Source organism: Alnus glutinosa, chromosome 5, assembly GCF_958979055.1.
Source record: "Alnus glutinosa chromosome 5, dhAlnGlut1.1, whole genome shotgun sequence".
In the NCBI taxonomy this organism is placed as follows: Eukaryota; Viridiplantae; Streptophyta; class Magnoliopsida; order Fagales; family Betulaceae; genus Alnus; species Alnus glutinosa.
Genome location: NC_084890.1, coordinates 15,255,600 through 15,272,705, shown reverse-complemented (window position 1 = coordinate 15,272,705; position 17,106 = coordinate 15,255,600). Strand labels below are relative to the sequence as shown.

General features: G+C 35.6%; 2 protein-coding genes and 1 long non-coding RNA gene across 7 annotated transcripts; 2 read left to right on the top strand and 1 right to left on the bottom strand.

The window, feature by feature from the left end:
• Nucleotides 1-2,629: 2,629 nt before the first annotated feature.
• LOC133869875 (E3 ubiquitin-protein ligase AIP2-like) lies at nucleotides 2,630-3,626 on the top strand. Its single transcript, XM_062306971.1, has one exon. The coding sequence runs from the start codon at nucleotides 2,717-2,719 to the stop codon at nucleotides 3,428-3,430; it is 714 nt and encodes a 237-aa protein (XP_062162955.1). The 5' UTR covers nucleotides 2,630-2,716; the 3' UTR covers nucleotides 3,431-3,626.
• A 1,668-nt stretch (nucleotides 3,627-5,294) lies between these two features.
• LOC133868007 (uncharacterized) lies at nucleotides 5,295-6,577 on the top strand. Its single transcript, XR_009900268.1, has 3 exons — nucleotides 5,295-5,360; nucleotides 5,629-5,730; nucleotides 6,432-6,577. It is a non-coding gene; the product is annotated as an uncharacterized LOC133868007 (long non-coding RNA).
• A 2,567-nt stretch (nucleotides 6,578-9,144) lies between these two features.
• On the bottom strand, nucleotides 9,145-15,482 carry LOC133868353 (zinc finger CCCH domain-containing protein 48-like). 5 transcript variants are annotated; one of them, XR_009900325.1, is made up of 8 exons: nucleotides 13,893-15,479; nucleotides 12,655-12,840; nucleotides 12,391-12,492; nucleotides 11,892-12,041; nucleotides 11,201-11,380; nucleotides 10,753-10,850; nucleotides 10,387-10,665; nucleotides 9,145-9,331 (listed from the first exon to the last, which is right to left on the bottom strand). XR_009900325.1 is itself a non-coding variant. In XM_062305223.1 (8 exons), exons 2-8 carry the CDS (start codon nucleotides 14,421-14,423, stop codon nucleotides 10,524-10,526), a joined length of 1,389 nt encoding a protein of 462 aa, XP_062161207.1. In that variant the 5' UTR covers nucleotides 15,281-15,479; the 3' UTR covers nucleotides 9,616-10,523. The 5 variants fall into 5 exon arrangements, 3 of the variants coding, with proteins under 3 accessions (XP_062161207.1, XP_062161206.1, XP_062161208.1); XR_009900324.1 differs by having other exon boundaries at nucleotides 10,439-10,665; XM_062305223.1 differs by lacking the exon at nucleotides 9,145-9,331 and having other exon boundaries at nucleotides 9,616-10,665; nucleotides 13,893-14,423; nucleotides 15,281-15,479.
• Nucleotides 15,483-17,106: the final 1,624 nt, after the last annotated feature.

Here is a 17,106-nt window from a genome sequence, read left to right as displayed (position 1 = left end):
TGTGCATGGTGTTTTGCAGGGGGTGGTGTTTTTGTTGATGGGGGTAAAATAGGAAATCAACACACGTTGGCTTCTTCAAGAAGCCAGAAATTTCAGTATTCTTTCAAACCCGTAGTGACAGGCATAGGGGGAAAGGGAGGGGAGGGGGAAGGGATTTACTAAACATGGCCTAAATTGCAAAAAGGGCCTAAATTGCAAAAGTTCTTCTTCCATAATTTTTCAAAAGAATATTTAAATCAAGTAAAGAAATTTTCGAAATTAAAAACGAGCTAAAGTTTCTGCCCTCAGTCGATCCATATCTTGATGGAAAATCTTGAATTACTGACACAACCTCTCCTACGCAAAGCCAAGCTTACCCTAAGGTACTCATCTAACCAATCTCCCAAAACGATTCATGGTTGTAGGCTGTGAACTTTAGCTTGCACCACCACTCCTAGACTTATATGTTAGAGTGGCCTACGACGTCATTTGGTTCTCCATTCCAAAATCCAAAATCACGCCTCATGTTGAAGGTTAAAATTCCATTCCAAAATCCAAGCCTCAAGGTCCGTTCAGGTATTGTTCGATTCGCTCTCAAGCGATTTAATGAAACGAAGAGATTAAAAATAGCAACTCAACACTAAAGCTCAAACGCCCCATTTGGATCATCTTGTTCGTGAGTCTTATTTCTTAACCTAACTTTCTATATCTCTCAAACTAAAATAGTCAAAGTATGAACTTGAAGATGCGAAATGTTGTTTGCCACTTGCCCCTTTGGGGTAATTCACATGCCCCTGACTAGTGGTTGAGGGTGGGCAACCAGAGCATCCAAAAAATTTCTACTAGGTATAAGGAAAATTTTTGGGGTCGAGAGGGGACAAATCCTTCACCTTTACTCCTTGCGACCGCAACATGAGTTGTTAAGACAGTTTTTGGTACGGTGGTACAAGCTTCTGGGAAGCCCTTCCGCCACTCCTGTAAAACAATAAATATTAGCTGGAGGTGCCAGCCGGTCCCACTCCAATGCTTAAATCAATCTTTGTGAAAATTTATATCAAGTGTTTATAATTAATAATTTATCTAAAGAATACCTGATGGCTTGTACCTATTTATAGATGAGACTTCAACCGCTTATTTCGAATAAGGTGAGAACTGACTCCTTGATTCCGAGGGATGATCCCGGGCTATTCGGAATCCATGCAGTTCGAGTATTTTGGAATTTGATGCTTCCGAGATACTCTTGGCTTTTTGCAAATTGTTCCTGGATAGGCTTTAGCTTTTGTTTCTTGATGGGCCTAAGCTAAAACTGTTAATGTGGCTGGCCTTTTTTTGGATTAATATATGTAGATGAACTTGTATGGATTAAATAAGCCCATTTACCAACTATTTTGAATATTTCCCAACATGGGTCAAGCCCTAACAGCCCTTCTTGCAGCCTAACATGCTTTCTCTCTAAACTTGGAATCTTTCATTTTGGAGGTAGATTCCTCTACTATTATCATAACTCCCTTTAACCCAGATTTAACTATTGATTGGAGCATCTCCCCAATCATTTTAGAAACATTTTAGGACTCCTCCAGATAGGAAGTTTGAAAAATTTACAGAAGTAAAAACTTTTGCGTTCACTATATAACTAAATGGATAGTTTTTAGAGCATTCCCAACAACTACGTATCCAACCATTTTTCATAAATATCAGAAACAAAATTAGTTTTTACTTTCCTATTAAAATATACTTTACAATAGCTTTCCTTTACATTTTTCTATATCAATTAAATATTATGTCTTTATTTTTTCTTTGTACTTTTTATTCTTTATTATTTTATCAATACTTTTCATTGTTTTCAACTCCTATGACTACGTGCAAGACTATATCCGACTCTTATGACTCTCGTGTTGGTGTAGAACATGATGAGTGTACAGGGAGTTGTGAGATAGGAGAGAGTTATTTTATTTTATTTTATTTTTCATTTTAATATGCACTGAAAATGCTACATTTTTGGTGTGTAGGAAACAAGTAGGAAAGTTGCAGCAGGCCCATTTATATATATATATATATATATATATATATATATATATATATATATATATATATATATATATATATATATATATATATATATATATATATATATATATATATTTTAGATTTTCTATATATATAAGGAACAAAAACAATTTTAAGATAAACTGTTGGAAATGCTCTTAAACACCATGCTATAGCATTCCCACTTCTCTCCGATTATGCCTTTCCTCCCTTACTAGGGATTTGGGGCCTAGGAAAAAATATATGATCGTTGATCGTAAATTTATGATCGTTGATCGTAAATAAATTTTATGATCTTCTTCTACTGTTTCCTTTTTACCTAAAAAAATAAAATAAAATAAAATTTATGAAGGCAAAATAATTGAGGTCCCTCTGTTTTAGATGGGCCTAGAACTAAACCTAACCCAGTCCCATAAGGTCTGCACTTACCCATACAGCCCATACCCAGAAGAATGATAAAAAAAAAAAAAAAAAAAAAAAAAAAAAAAAATTATATTCGGAAAAATGGAATATACCTTTCCTTTTTTCTGATTGGACCAAAAAAAAAAAAAAAAACTACATATATTGCGAACCCTATTTTCCCCAACGGCTACTTTTATTTCCCCCCACATTACCATCCTATTGCGTTGTTCTTACGCTGTCCGACCGCTCTCAAACCCTCTCGCTATTTTCTCTAATTTGGTCCCCAAACATGCCGTCAAGCGGCAACAGCTCCTACGGTTTCAGATTCAGAGTGTGGCAGTTTCGCCGATGCCCAACCATCAAAGATCTGTCGCACTCGCACCCACACACGCCGGATGAGGTTCCCATCGAATTTCGCGTCACTGAGTGGCTAAAAATCAAGAAATCCATCGGCAATGGCGATCGTCCAGTGTCCATCGCGCAAGCGCGATCTCGCATGCGATCAAAAACCTTCTGGGTCCCCAAACAAGCGGCTCTGTCGTGCGATGGTGGCGCTCGCATGTTATCCTTGCTTTCGGACGTGGGTGCCCCCGGAGAACACCAGGAGGCGGTATTGCGAGATATTTCATCGGCGGCCGCCGCTCGATCTGCCCGGACGGGAACATCGCCGATCGTGGTAACATTTGAACACACAACGCTGTTACTCGTGGAGCTTGATGGCGATGAGTCCGAGGACGTGATGGATATGGTTTTGAGGGAGTCCATGGTACTGAGGCCCATCCCGGCCGCTCGATCTGCGATTGAGCGATTGAAGAAGGTAACCTTTGAAGATGGGTTGGGGTCGATCGGAGAGTGCATCATTTGCAGGGAGGAATTTGAGGATGGGCTCGAACTCACGCGGCTGCCGTGCTCCCATGTCTATCATGGAGATTGCATTGTCAAGTGGCTGGAGAAGAGTCACTGCTGTCCCCTCTGCCGCTACCCATTGCCCCGTGTCCATTGAGATGGGGGAGGATTTTTATTTCTTGTTCAGGTGTTTGTTTCTTATTTAGGGTTTAGGGTTTCATTTTCAATTAATTTTTTTATTTTTTTTATACGGATTATAACTTTTTGTTCAATTTTTTGGTTTGTATATTAGGTTTTCGTCTTCATATTTGTTATTTTTAAACCACAATTTCTTTGTAATTAAACCACAATTTTGATGTGGGGGATTCAAAGTGAGTTCCAAATTATTTGATCAATCTAATAAAATCGTACAGTTTAGTCTAATTTGCTTGCTGTTGAGTCTTATTATTGTTTGTCTTTGGATATTACATGTACTTGATGTATCTTTGTCTTGAGTAAACTGGACTATAAAACGTACAGTTGCTTTTCAAAAACTGGACTATTAACGATTGAAGATTAATATTTGATCATCAATGAGAGTATTGACAAATCCACATTGGAATCTTCATGTTTTTCCAATTGAATATTTGTTCATAAGATCCAGTATAAAGCAAACTTAGCAATTCAATTTTCACAACAAAACTTAACACACCCTCTCTGTTTCTTGCTATCCATACTTACATTTGACTTTCCAATTGACATTTTTTACTGTAAAATTATATATATATATATATATGTGAATGGGTCTTGCACAAGAGGACCTCCAGACCAGATGTTATTCTCCTACAATTTGCTTATAGATGCTTAAGGGCAGAAATCACTGTATAAGGATGTAGAGTCTGCATATTTAGAACTTCTTGAAAGCCGGTGCATCCCTACTGAAGATAATTATGCCATTCATCTCAAGGCTTACTGCAAATCTGGGCTGCTAGAGAAAGCTGAAGCTGTATTTGTTGAAATGCGAAAATCCAGCCTCAACGTATAGTCGTTTATATTTTTAGAGAATATATTAAAAATTGTCACAATTTTGAGAATTCAGTTAATGAGTTCATGATCTTATGCAACCAGTATTCTTTTAGCATAACAACTACAACTATAAAAATGCTCTCAAAGGGTTAATATCCTTCAAATCTCAGAAATTCTTCAGGAATACCATCTCTAGTTTCCGATCAAACTGTTCAGTGAAGTTGTGTAACTTCATATCAATGCATCTGGTTTTCAAAATATTTGTTGCTGCATGTTGAGAAGTTTTGATCTAAATACTTCATGGATAATAAACTGTTTCTTTTGGCAGATGGCTTCTACATGCCAGAAAAATAAACCAAAAGATCTTTATAGTATTCCAGTCGTAAATATTAAAACTACTCTTCATCTTAGCTAAGAGGCCAAGAAAGATTTATATTATTATGATGGTTAATCAACTTAATTTAAGAGTGTGACTAGTAACTTTATCACTATAGTATATTTATATAAAAAAAAAAAAACTTTATCACTGAGTACCTTTGAAGTTTGAGTAGAAAATTGGTATACAGCTGTAGCAGATCCAAGAATTTACCTTTGAGGGGGCTGAACAGAAATGGAGACAATTAGTTATTTTGTTATTCTTTTTGCATATATGCAATTTTCTGTGTAGTGGTACTAAATATTATAAAAACAATTCAAAGATGTAAATGAATTATTTTATAACCCAATAGGTGTATAACAAAAATCATATTTATTAAACTTGATGCCCCAAGATTAGCACAATGATTGGCTATCTTATTTACTCAATATTTGGCAAATATGGTCCAGAGTTTCTCAGTCTGTTTGATCAGGAGCTCTTTAAGTTTCTGATATAGTAATAGATACGAGTAGTCTTGTGAGTGATCTAAATTTCAATTTCTTGTTATTTAATACAAGTAGCTTGATCAGGAGTTCATCAGCCCAAGCTTTTTTGTTTTTAAGGGTTTTTTTTTTTTTTTTTTTTTTTTTTTTTTGTACAGATTTGAAGGACAAATTTCGGGCAAAAACATTGACATTGGAATAATTGGGACCAGCCAAAAATTCTGGTAAGCTCTGTATTCCTTGTTAAGCTTGTAGATGCCCCTACTCTGATGGGAATTAGACTTGCTTTGGGTTGATATATATCTTGAGTAACTTGTATTGAGTGTGCAATTCAAAAAGTGTTTTTCAACTGGTGTCTGGGTAGCTCCTATCTTGTGGGTAGGAGTTAAAGAAGAGCCTTAGTAGATGGCATTAATGTTGCCCAAGCAATTATAGAGCAACTATCAGCTTTTCTTGTACCCCATCTGCATTGCCTTTGCTCTTTTTTGGCAGGTGAAAACATATCGAAAATATGTTTGGGCTGCTGTTTTGCAAATGTGGAGGACATGGCGAGCATTTGGTCATTAAGAATTCTGAGGGACCAAAGATATGCTGGTGATTTCTGCTTCTTGATGATTTATAAAATTGTTGTAGTCAATTAGAGGTGATCCTGTAATTAGATCCCTGGGGGCGTGGGTGTGATTTTTTATGTTAGTCTAAACTGGTGTGCGCTTGAAACTGCCAACTATTTCTGCTGGAACACTAAAAATAGCTCAGGTGACAAAATTCCAGAGACATTGTTGCAGTTCCAAACCATACATCTTGTTTGGTAACATTGTATATAAAGAGCTGCTACCTTGCATTCTTTGGTCCATCTGCAGTTAATCTCTTTTGCAAATCAATCATTGGATTTGCGAGACCCACAAATCCAATGATTGATTTGCAAAAAAGTTGTATGGATATGGACAGCTGATGGACCAAAAATGTAAAAAAAAAACATTTCTCATATGCATAAGTTGGTACAATAATCTGTGGATAGGGCTAGTAATTCTCAAATGATTTAATATTTTTGGCCAACTTATTTCAGAATAACAATGTATGCTGCTTCTTTTTCCTATTCATCCTCTTTGCCTTCATGCTGCAAAAAATCTCAATCTAATGGTTCTTGGTCCTTAATGATTCTCATTGACTTCTGATTTTCTAATGGTTCTGTAGTCCTTAATGATTCTCTAATCGTGATTTTTTTTTTTTTTTTGAAAAAAATTGTTACTAAATTAATTCTCTTGTGCTGGCTTTCTTCGGAGTGCTAACCCCAGCTGAGATTGATGATTATTTAGCTGAAGTGGAGTAGCTTGCTGGTTGCTATTGCCGGACTGCTATGAAGAGATATTATTAATCAAATTTGTGTTGCATTCCTTCGCATTGCAGGAGGGGTGATCAATTTGATGTAGACATAACTGAATTGTGCATTTGCAAAGATTTAACATAATTCAATGTTGATAACTTCATCTGAGTTGTTATGGTTTATATTAATTTTGATTGAGATGGGTAAGCGCTGAAGTTTAAAAGAGAACCAAAATTATTTCCTCACTTCTTACTTATCCATTAACTTCTCTCGCTAGCACACAAAGTATTGGATGTCAAATGATGTTGTTGTCGTTGGGGGAGGAGGAGTGCTCACACGACCACTCTTCTCTTGTGGTAAAGGGGTGACTACTCGGCGACCACCCCCTCCTGCAAGTGTGACGCCCTACCTAGATAAGTGATTTACTTTACAATATTCACGTGGCACTATTTTACTTTTTTTGTTACTCAAGTAGGGGAATAAAAAAATTTAAAAAAAGAAAAGAAATAAAGGACTGTAATAACGTTTATGAGAGGACAGTATTGAAACATAGTATGACCAATAAGGTTGATTTTTTTTTTTTTTTTTTTTTTTTTTTTTTTAAGGAGAAGATAAATCTTTCATTAATCAAAAGAAGGATACATAATAAACCACCATAAAGGTGTACACAAGACACCCTTGAACTAGGTGTATACCCTACCTGAGCCGAAATGCTCAGAACATTACAGACAGAAATGCTACAAATAAGATCTAGCCAAACAGAATGATGCATTTACGGTGACATAAAACTTGCCTTGAATAGGAAGTCGGTCACACATTTTGAGCTAAAAGCAATGACTAGGTTGATCAGCACAAGGCAAACTGTCATAAAACACACCAACAACCAACCCCACCGGATTTACACCGAGGGGACAACAACTCCACACAACCCTAGAGGTTGGGAGACTCTAACCTTCACTGAAAACTAGAAAGGACCAAAACCACCAGTAGCTCAAAAGGCTAAGGGGAACAACAAGAAGACACAAAGAACGAAAAAAAAAACTCTCCGGCCGGCAAGAACACATTCACTATGTTTGATGCCCCACTAAAGACACCTTCTCTTTCCCACCGAAATCATCGGGAGGAGTTGATACAAAAGCACAAACTGCCAAAGAAGTGAGCAAAAATTGCTGGACAATTGCCTACTCCCTCTTCAAACACCAACTGTCGCACAAAAAAAGCCTTGCACGAAGGTCGCACAAAGTGGATTGGGATCGGAATTGACAAGATGCTAGCCTGAAAACGCGGGACTCCATTGCAGTGTCGTTCTGAATACTAACCACAAAGCCCTCCCTCCAACAGTAGCGGGAGATCCTCCTACCGCCGCCCCTTAGAGTCACCAAGGGTAACCACCGTAGAAAGTCCCCCATGTAGTCCACCAGCATCGGCTCCTTAGACAAGATCGACAATCCACCCTGGCTTTACTATCCGCAAAAATCTCCACCACCTGTTCGGTAGGAATCCCAGCAAAACTGACAGACTAAAGTCAGAGCATGAGAACAAAGGGAAATTGGCCCGCCACACCATACTAGAACAAAAACAAATATCACTCAAGACCATTAAACATTCATCCCAGATATGGTATCCTTCCCCGGAAAAAAAAAACCACAAACAAAACATAAAACCACCTGACTAAAATCTAAAGACACAAGACAAAACACCATTGCTTCCCTCCTCCTCAACAAACAGACTTCTCTTTGTGCTCTCTCTCTCTCTCTCTGTGTTTTTTCTTAAAAGTGAATAATTTGTTGTTTGACCCATAAGGTTGTTAAAAGAGAAACAAATACATGAGTTCCTTTTTCTTTTTTTTTTTTAATTATTCCCTAAAGAGCATGTATCCCTTTCATGAAAGGACAAAGTTGGTAGAAATATATATATATATATATATATATATATATATATATATATATATATATATATATATATATATATATATATATTTGGATCATTTTTGTCGGCCAATTTTTTGATAGTTTGGAGACATTGCAGAAAACTTTTTCCTAATTTATAATTTTTATAAAATAAATATAAAAAAATTATTTATAAATTTATCCCCATAGTTTTTTCATGGGGATTTAATGATTTATGCACTCTAACTCGAAACCCTTCTACCTCAAAGGCCTCGAATCAAGCATCATGGATGATCACACTACAATAATGTGAAATTGTATTTACGTTGAAGACAATATATAAATAAATTGTTACTGGATACATTTCTGTTAAAAAGTATTATGCTGAAAAAAAGGAAAAAAAAAAAAAAAAAAACCGTAATTAGCTTAAATGTAATTATGTTTGACGGATAGTTATTTTTTATAATTTTTTTTTTCTCAAATACACGCTGCACAACTTCTGTTTTGAAGGACACTCCTTGAATTTTACAGTCTAATTATCAATTTTAGAGTACCCGACCTAACACCATAGCCTTCAAATGCATTCTTCAAATGCATTCATGGTTAAATGGATAATCTGCATTTGTCTTCATAACTAACAAAAACGACTAAATAGAAGAAGAAAAATACTACAGTTAAAACTCATGCATTCTTTCTCTATTATATTATTCTAATAAATAAGAAATACATCGTAAAAGGGTTATTACAATAGTTAAATGATGGGTAAATTTGACCAACAAAAAGACAAGATAAATGTACATTTAATTTTGTAAAACTTATATATTGTTAGTCCCTAAGCAATACAAAACAAGGAATAAACTGAAAAACAATCCTTCTTTCATGGGATGTACGATTGTATTTAGTGTATACAACAAGCCTTTTAAACCCATAGGACTTCTTAGAAGACAAGTAAAGTCTCGTGAAGGTTTGCCAGAAATGATACCTACAAACATTATGCAAGATCACGTTATTCATAAGATTGAAGTGGCACAAAAACAATGATTCTAATTTATTAGCAAGCTTAACAAAATAAACACCCTCTTCAAAACATTTATGAATTTCAAAGTCTAAACATTTATCAATGGCTGATTGAGGCATCATAAGTCCAGATTGGTGTAAAGTGAACTAATACACAATTATAAGGATTCAAATTAATTCCAATGTGCATGATTCAATACCTCAAAATTCATTGGGATTCCCATTAAACGAAACAACCAAGGCATGATATTATTCTTTTTTTTTTTTTTGTTTCTTTTTATCAGGCTGTCAATGCTTAACTCCCTTAAGCTTTCTAATTGACCCATGTATCGAGTGTTAGGCCAATGACTCCCAAACCAGATGGTTTTAGGACACTAGGTGTAAAACACCCTAAAGACTTACTAACTCGAGTCAAAGAGGCTACGAAGCTAAACTAAGCCATTTTATTAAGCAAACCAAATTTCACACATTTTGACGTGAACACTCAATGCTTAATGAGGCAAGAGGTCCAGTTACTCAGTGAGAAATTCAATGCAATTCAAATTTTACACCTTCTGACGTGAACACTCAATGCTTAATGAGGCAAGAGGTCCAGTTACTCAGTGAGAAATGCAATGCAATTCAAATTTTACACATTTTGACGTGAACACTCGATGCTTAATGAGGCAAGAGGTCCAGTTACTCAGTGAAAAATTCAATATTTTATTTATTTATTTATTATTATTATTCTCATACCAAGGTAATTTCTCCAACAAGTCACCCACTTTATTCCAAGATATTGAAAATAGGCAATTGGTTTCTCATGTCACACCTCATAAATTGTGCATTAATGTGATTGTGCAGATTCAAAGTGAAACATGTGAATTCTCATGTGTCAAAGGTGAGTGCCCAGACTTAGATTCCCTAATGAAATGATCATGTGTTCAAAATTTTAAGCTTGCCAATGAAATCTAAATCACAGTTAAGTTTAACCCAATTCTTGTAATAACATGAAACAGGATAACATAATGTTTTTCATACCCCCAAACTTAATCGATACATTGTCCCCAATGTATAGATAGAGATACAATACCGGGTGAAAAGAAAAATGTGGTACGAAAGTACTCCACCAAACTTCGACGCAATGCCTGTCCTAAAAAACAAAGCACTACTCTGCATCATGCCTTGGATTCTGCTGACCACTTCCACACTGTTATCAAACCAGTCTGATCCCCAGTAAAAAAGAGTCCCATTCCATTTGGACTGCTTTGAATTGCTTTAACTTCTTGTTTTGCAAAAAGACTGCCCCTCTTATCGAATCTACAACAATAATAATAATAAATATTAACGACTAGAATCACAAAAAAGAGTTTTCGAGTCATGGAAGGTTCAATTCAATGTACTCACGATGGCAATTCATACAATCGGACAGAATTGTTATTACAAGAGCAATACAAGGTTGGTTCACCATTTCCACCAGCTATCCCGCATAATGCAACAACACCCTATTACACAAGATTTGAATTTGGGTATGTTAGAATGGTACTAATCCAATATATAACTTTTCATGCATGTAAAACCACATTATAACTACACACCTAAAACATTCTGAGCCCCTTCATATATTGGTAAATGAAAATTGTTCTTTTGTATAAATATGACCACAATACATACTACATAAGTATCATATTCCTCAACTATTTACTACTTTCAAGCTTTCGAGAAAAGATGTGGCCCAAAATAGGTCTAGCATACTTCAACTACTATAAAAAACCATGAGCAAAAGAAAAAATTGGTCAATCAACAAATGGGCGTAAAAATGCAATTTAAGGATTGTGGCGGTTAAATAACTTACGTGCTCTTCATTGTGTGTATGAATTACTTCCATGTTACCCCCTTCATGCATAGCCCAAACCTTTATTGTGCAGTCCAAAGAACCAGATAACAAATATTGGTCCCACCAAATAAGAGACGTCACATTATCAGCATGACCATCCAGTGCCATAACACACTCTAAAGTTTTAAGATCCCAAACCTATAACATGAAATAGATATTATATGATCAGTGATAAAAGAAACAATCAAGCAACTACGTATATCAAAATTAAGTGAAATATCTTTATCCAAATATTTTGCAAATGTTTAACAAAGTGAAACTCAATTAATCAAGTTAAGGAACACAATCATGATAGTCTCAGTTTCTCAAGTCTGAAAAATAATGGAATGACATAATTGCCTATGATAAACAAGGTCGTAGAGACAATTTATGTCGAAAAGAAGATAAAAGTAATCAAATAACATATAATTAATAAAAAATAAGACAAAATGTCAGAACCTAGATCACTCAAATAGAATTAAATCCAACTTTTATCTTGAAGCATCCAGCCCAACTAAAAAACAGTTCAATTTGCAGCTAACATAAGAGAAGAGAAAGAAGCAAAATAACTTCAATTTTTAATAAAAATCAAATGTAGACCATCAAATTCACTACTAATTAGAGCAAAGATATAGGTGCAAGTATTTATCTTAATCACATACAAACTTACCCTTATTGTACGGTCCTTGGAACCTGAATACAATCGGTTAACTCCAACAGTTAAAGATAATACATCGCATGAGTGTCCTTTAAGAGATGCGACGGGTTGCCAAGGGGGATTAGTTTCATTACTGATCTTCCACGCTAAAATAACACCATCCTGTGGTTACAAGTAATAATGAACCCTTTTAGAATTCAATAATACAAATATGAAAGTGTTGTAGAAGAATAGCATGAAAAGTAAGAGATGATAAATAAGGTCAATCTTGCATGAATCTAGGCACTATAAATAAGGTAAAAATCTAATTAGGTTTCAGAGCATTATCATGACATTGGGTGATATATGGAATTACTTTGCATAACAAGAGCTACGTTGTTTCTCAGACAACAAAATAGAATTAAAATTTATAATTAAAAAAATTAATCCCAAAAACACCAAGTCAAAGCAACTAACAAAATCAAATTTGATTGAGAATTTTGAGAAAGTCAAAATATAACATGGTAATTACCTGGCCTCCGGCAAAAAGCATATCATCAGTTATTTCCATGGCGTAGACTTGGCCAATCGGTCCATTGAGATTGTATTCGGCACTTGACTCAATGTTCCATACCTGCAACATCATAAAAAATGCTAAATTGAACATACATATCGAACAACCATACAAAATATTAACGACACCAATGATAAGAAAATCAAAACAAGAACAAAGCAAAACATTTTTTTTTTTTTTTTGATTAGTAACAAAGCAAAACATATTGAGGGTAGAGCTTACCTTCACAATATTTGGCATGCCAATGAACACACAAACACCTTTACTAATGATCAATCCAATATCAGCACCAAGTTCAATGACATGAGCACACTGTCCTGTATTGCAGTCCCAAATCCGAACTGTTCTGTCACTACTGCTTGTGAATAGCTTGCTGTTTTTTTCAGGAAGTGCGATCCCTGTGACAGCCTGTTATCATAAAATTCATAAATAAGGATTCTCCAAGATGGATAATAAAAAAAATATCAGTATACACATTACATATACTCTATTGTGGAGAAGAGATACAAAAGAAAGTAAAAAAATCGCATGGAATGTTTTTTTATAGTTAGACCAGCTATCCCTGGTATTTCAATAGAACACACAAGAAACACAATATTAACACGGCCTTACACTCACGAGGATTAGTTATTAATAGAAGTCTTGAAAATGCTAATGATTTTACTTCAATAAATAGATTACAAATACTTAAATCTGATTTTAACTCGAGCACTGTAACAAAATTCAACCATAGAATAATCTCTCCCTTTTATGCAAAATTTTATCTTCTTCAGTATTATACAATAATTTCTAGCTAATACGAAGGGTACTTCTCTTTTCTTTTCTTTCTCTTTTTTTGATTAGGTCAAAGAACATTATTAACAAGCATCAATAGTGCATTGGAACCTTTTGATATATGTCTAGAATGTTTCTTCCATATTTTACCACGTCTTCTTTATCCATTTTATTTTTTCTCTAGCATTTTTTTTCCAATGTGTGCTGTCCTAATTAGAGCAATCATGTTGACAGTACAACGATACTTGTTTATGCCTCCTATGGTGTTTAAGATGAAAAAAAAAATTATGTTTTGGAATTCTACTGTTCTATTTCACACAGCCAAAGCCCAAATTGTGGCTATTTCCAGCTACCTTCCCAGTTTGCGCTTCTAAGATTAACAACCCTCTAATGATGCAACTAAGATTTTAAGTCAACTAGAAATTTGAAAGTCAAATATGCAAGTAATAGCAATAATAACCTTCTCTTTCTTCACATAAAACTGAAATTCCTTATACAATCTCAGGTCCTTGTAACATTCAAATACTAGAACAAATACATAACACTAAGCATGATCATAACATATAAATTGCAGATTAAAAATTTGAATAATTTATTCTAAAATATTAAAATTCTTTAATTTTTTAATGTTTTCTCCAAAACAAAGCATAATGCAAAAGGAAAAGGAACAATTAACACAGTGCTACCTTTGTGTGGCCTTGAAGCTGAGCCAAGATCGTTAACCCATCCACATGAAACCAGGAATGCAGAGACTGACACTTATCGCCATCTATGCAGTTGCCATGTGCCCAGGATTCACAAACATTTTGCTTACTAACCTCTTTAGATTTCTTAGGAACATCTTCTGTACTTTTGGAACCACTCCCCTCATTCTTCAAAGCTAAGTTCTTAGAAGTTTCCTTTTTGCAGTCTTTAGAACCAGCATCTTCTCGGGACTTTTCGAAAGTAGTTTCTGAGGACCTTTTCAAAACCAATGTGTTCTTGGCCCTAATATAATTGGAGTTATTTGTAGGGAGATCCTGCTGATTAAATGACTCCGTGGAGGACCCTTTCTTTGTACATAAGACTGGTATTTCACAGTGAAGGAACCTACATGGGTTCCTGAGGCATTTACCCTTACGCCAGAAGATGCAAACAGATTTGTTGTGCGAAATCTCTGCAGGTTCTCTTCCCAGGCGATTGAAAACAGAGGGCTTTCTTGCTGTCTCGAACTCCATCTATGAAACAAAAATACATGAAACGAAAGAATGAACAAACTGATCCACATAGGTGCGATTAAAAACAAAACAAATATGTCTCTTCCTTGGCAGAAGATCCAAAACAATCAGCAGCCTGCTGAAACAAACTGATTCACATAGATGTCCTTGGCAGAAGATCAAAATCAATCAGCGGCCTTAAGTTCATTAAAACCCATCAAATCCGCATTCACCAAATTGGACTAACACTAAGGATACTGAAGAAATTATACCCAATATCCTTCAGAATTTCACGACTTAGGGTTTCATTTCCCGAGCTTAAACAAATTCCTGATCTGAAAATATTCTCAGATTTCCAAAGTCCAATCAAACTGACTAAACCTCTAAAATCCCGAGAACCCAAGAAAAAAACCCTAAATTCAATCACTGATCCATTTGAAGATTTAGGGTTTAATTTCCCCAATTTCTGATGAAAGCCTTTCGCTGAAAATTTCCAGAATTCCAAAACTCCAATCAAACCCTTTCATGGAAAATTTCGAAACTCCGATCAAGCAGAGAAGTCCCAAAGTCCGATCAAACAGAGTAAACCTTAAATATCTAGAATACCCCATAAAAGGATACCCTGAATTTAATCGTTGAGTCATTTTTCCCTAAATTCCGATCAACCCATTAAACACTAAGAAAATCGTGGAAACACGAAAAGAAAAAGAAAACCAAAATTCAGCCGTTGATCTGTTAACGGCGGACAAGCATGGGGCCTAGATTTGATCGAAATCCTCGCAGTTCGGCGTTTCCCCAAATAGACAATTTCACAGGAGAAGCAAACCCCAAATATAAAACCCTAGCAAAACTTGGAGTTCCATAGGCGGGAAGCAAACCTGAGACGGTGAGAGGGGCCGAGCACTGAGAGAGCGAAAGAGGCCGAGCGCAATAAAGAGAGCCAAGCGCACCAGAGAGAGCCAAGCGGAACAAAGGGAGTTTTCAAAAGCAATAGCGTTTCAATAGCAACAAGAGAAAAACGTGAAGGACAAGTAGCAATTAGGGGGATATATTTGGGAAGAGGGGTATTATGGGAAAGATCTTCCAAACGTGAAGGACAAGTAGCAATAAGAGGCATATATAGGGAAGAGGGGTATTATGGGAAAGATCTTGCAAACGTGAAGGACAAGTAGCAATTAGGGGGATATATAGGGAAGAGGGCTATTATGGGAAAGATCTTCCAAACGTGAAGGACAAGTAGCAATAAGAGTTACTTGCTGACCAAGAGAACTAGCTTTATAATGATATTCATCATTTCTCAAAAAGAAAAAAAAAAGTAAAAAAAAAAAGAAAAAGAAAGAGGTATATATTATGGGGGAAGATCTTTCAAACGTGAAGGATAAGCCACTACATAGCTAACCTAAGGTTTTAGGGAAATAAAATTTTGGGATTAATGTAAAATTAGTATTTGTGATTAACCTAAATTACAAATCATTTTTTATTGTATCAAAATAAATTTAGAGATCTTTGGAGTATACAAAAAAACAATTTAGTCCCTGGAGTCAAATTCTATTAAAATATTTCACGGATTCCGCCAGGTGCAATGTCAGCACTAATAAAATGATGATATGTGTTACTCTTAATAAAAAAATATAAATATATAAAACTAAAAAAAAAATTATAATATGTCATAATGAGCGCGGCCGAAAAGGCGAGACGCAGTAATTATTCAGAGTCTTCTAGAATATTCAGAGCATATTTTTCCACCTATAGAAAAGCTTTAATATGACAAGTATCAGTTTCATAAGCATTAAGAATGCAATTTTCGGAGTCCAGGAAGATTTTGCGCAATTCACAGCTCAACAACGTCGGTTCTCCAGTTACTGTCCGGACGTTTGACGGCCTAGAGAAAACGTCCAGACGCCCATAGTGTTCGAGAAGATTCTGAACAACTTAGCAAAAACAGCATGCAACTATCCGAACGTTAGGGCAACACAGTCCAGATGCTAATCAGTGTTTGAGAAGATTCTGAACAACTCAGCAAACATAGTTGGTGAAGACAGCATGCAACCGTCCGAACGCTAGGGCAACACCGTCCGGACGTGGAGATTGAAGTTTAAAGAAGAAACGTGTGAAACGCGTAAAAGAAGTTGATTGCTGCTTCCCGTCTGAATACCCACTGTCTAAGTCCGGACGCCGCCTAGAGAACTTCGAATTAGTATTGTATTAAGCCTTCTAAAGCCTATAAATAGATGTCTCTAGGTTTATATTATTCAGTGAATTTGGTAATGAATTCCTGTATACTAGGAGAGGGTGTTTAGGTAGAGATTGTGATATTTACTAGCTCTCTTAGGCTGTTTGTGTGTGATTTGATTAACCCGTAAAGTCTAGTTTAGGGAGGAGCCCTAAGTTAAAAGAGTTCATTGAAACATTTCATGGATTCTGCTAGGTGCAACGTCAGTACTAATAAAATGACGTTTGAAATCTCAAACATACCATTCTTGGAATTTGATCCTTGGCCATGGTTCGAGATCTCGAGTTATTACGTCAAAATTCGTGTTGACCGAAACCAAGTACTCGGAACATGACTGTTAGACTGACCTCGGAAGTTTCAAGAATCAAGTTTTTGTTCAAAACCTAACTTCGGAAATTTCAAGAACTAAGTTTTTGTTCAGAACATGACTTTGAAAGCTTCAAGAATTAAATTTCGATTTGGAACTCATTA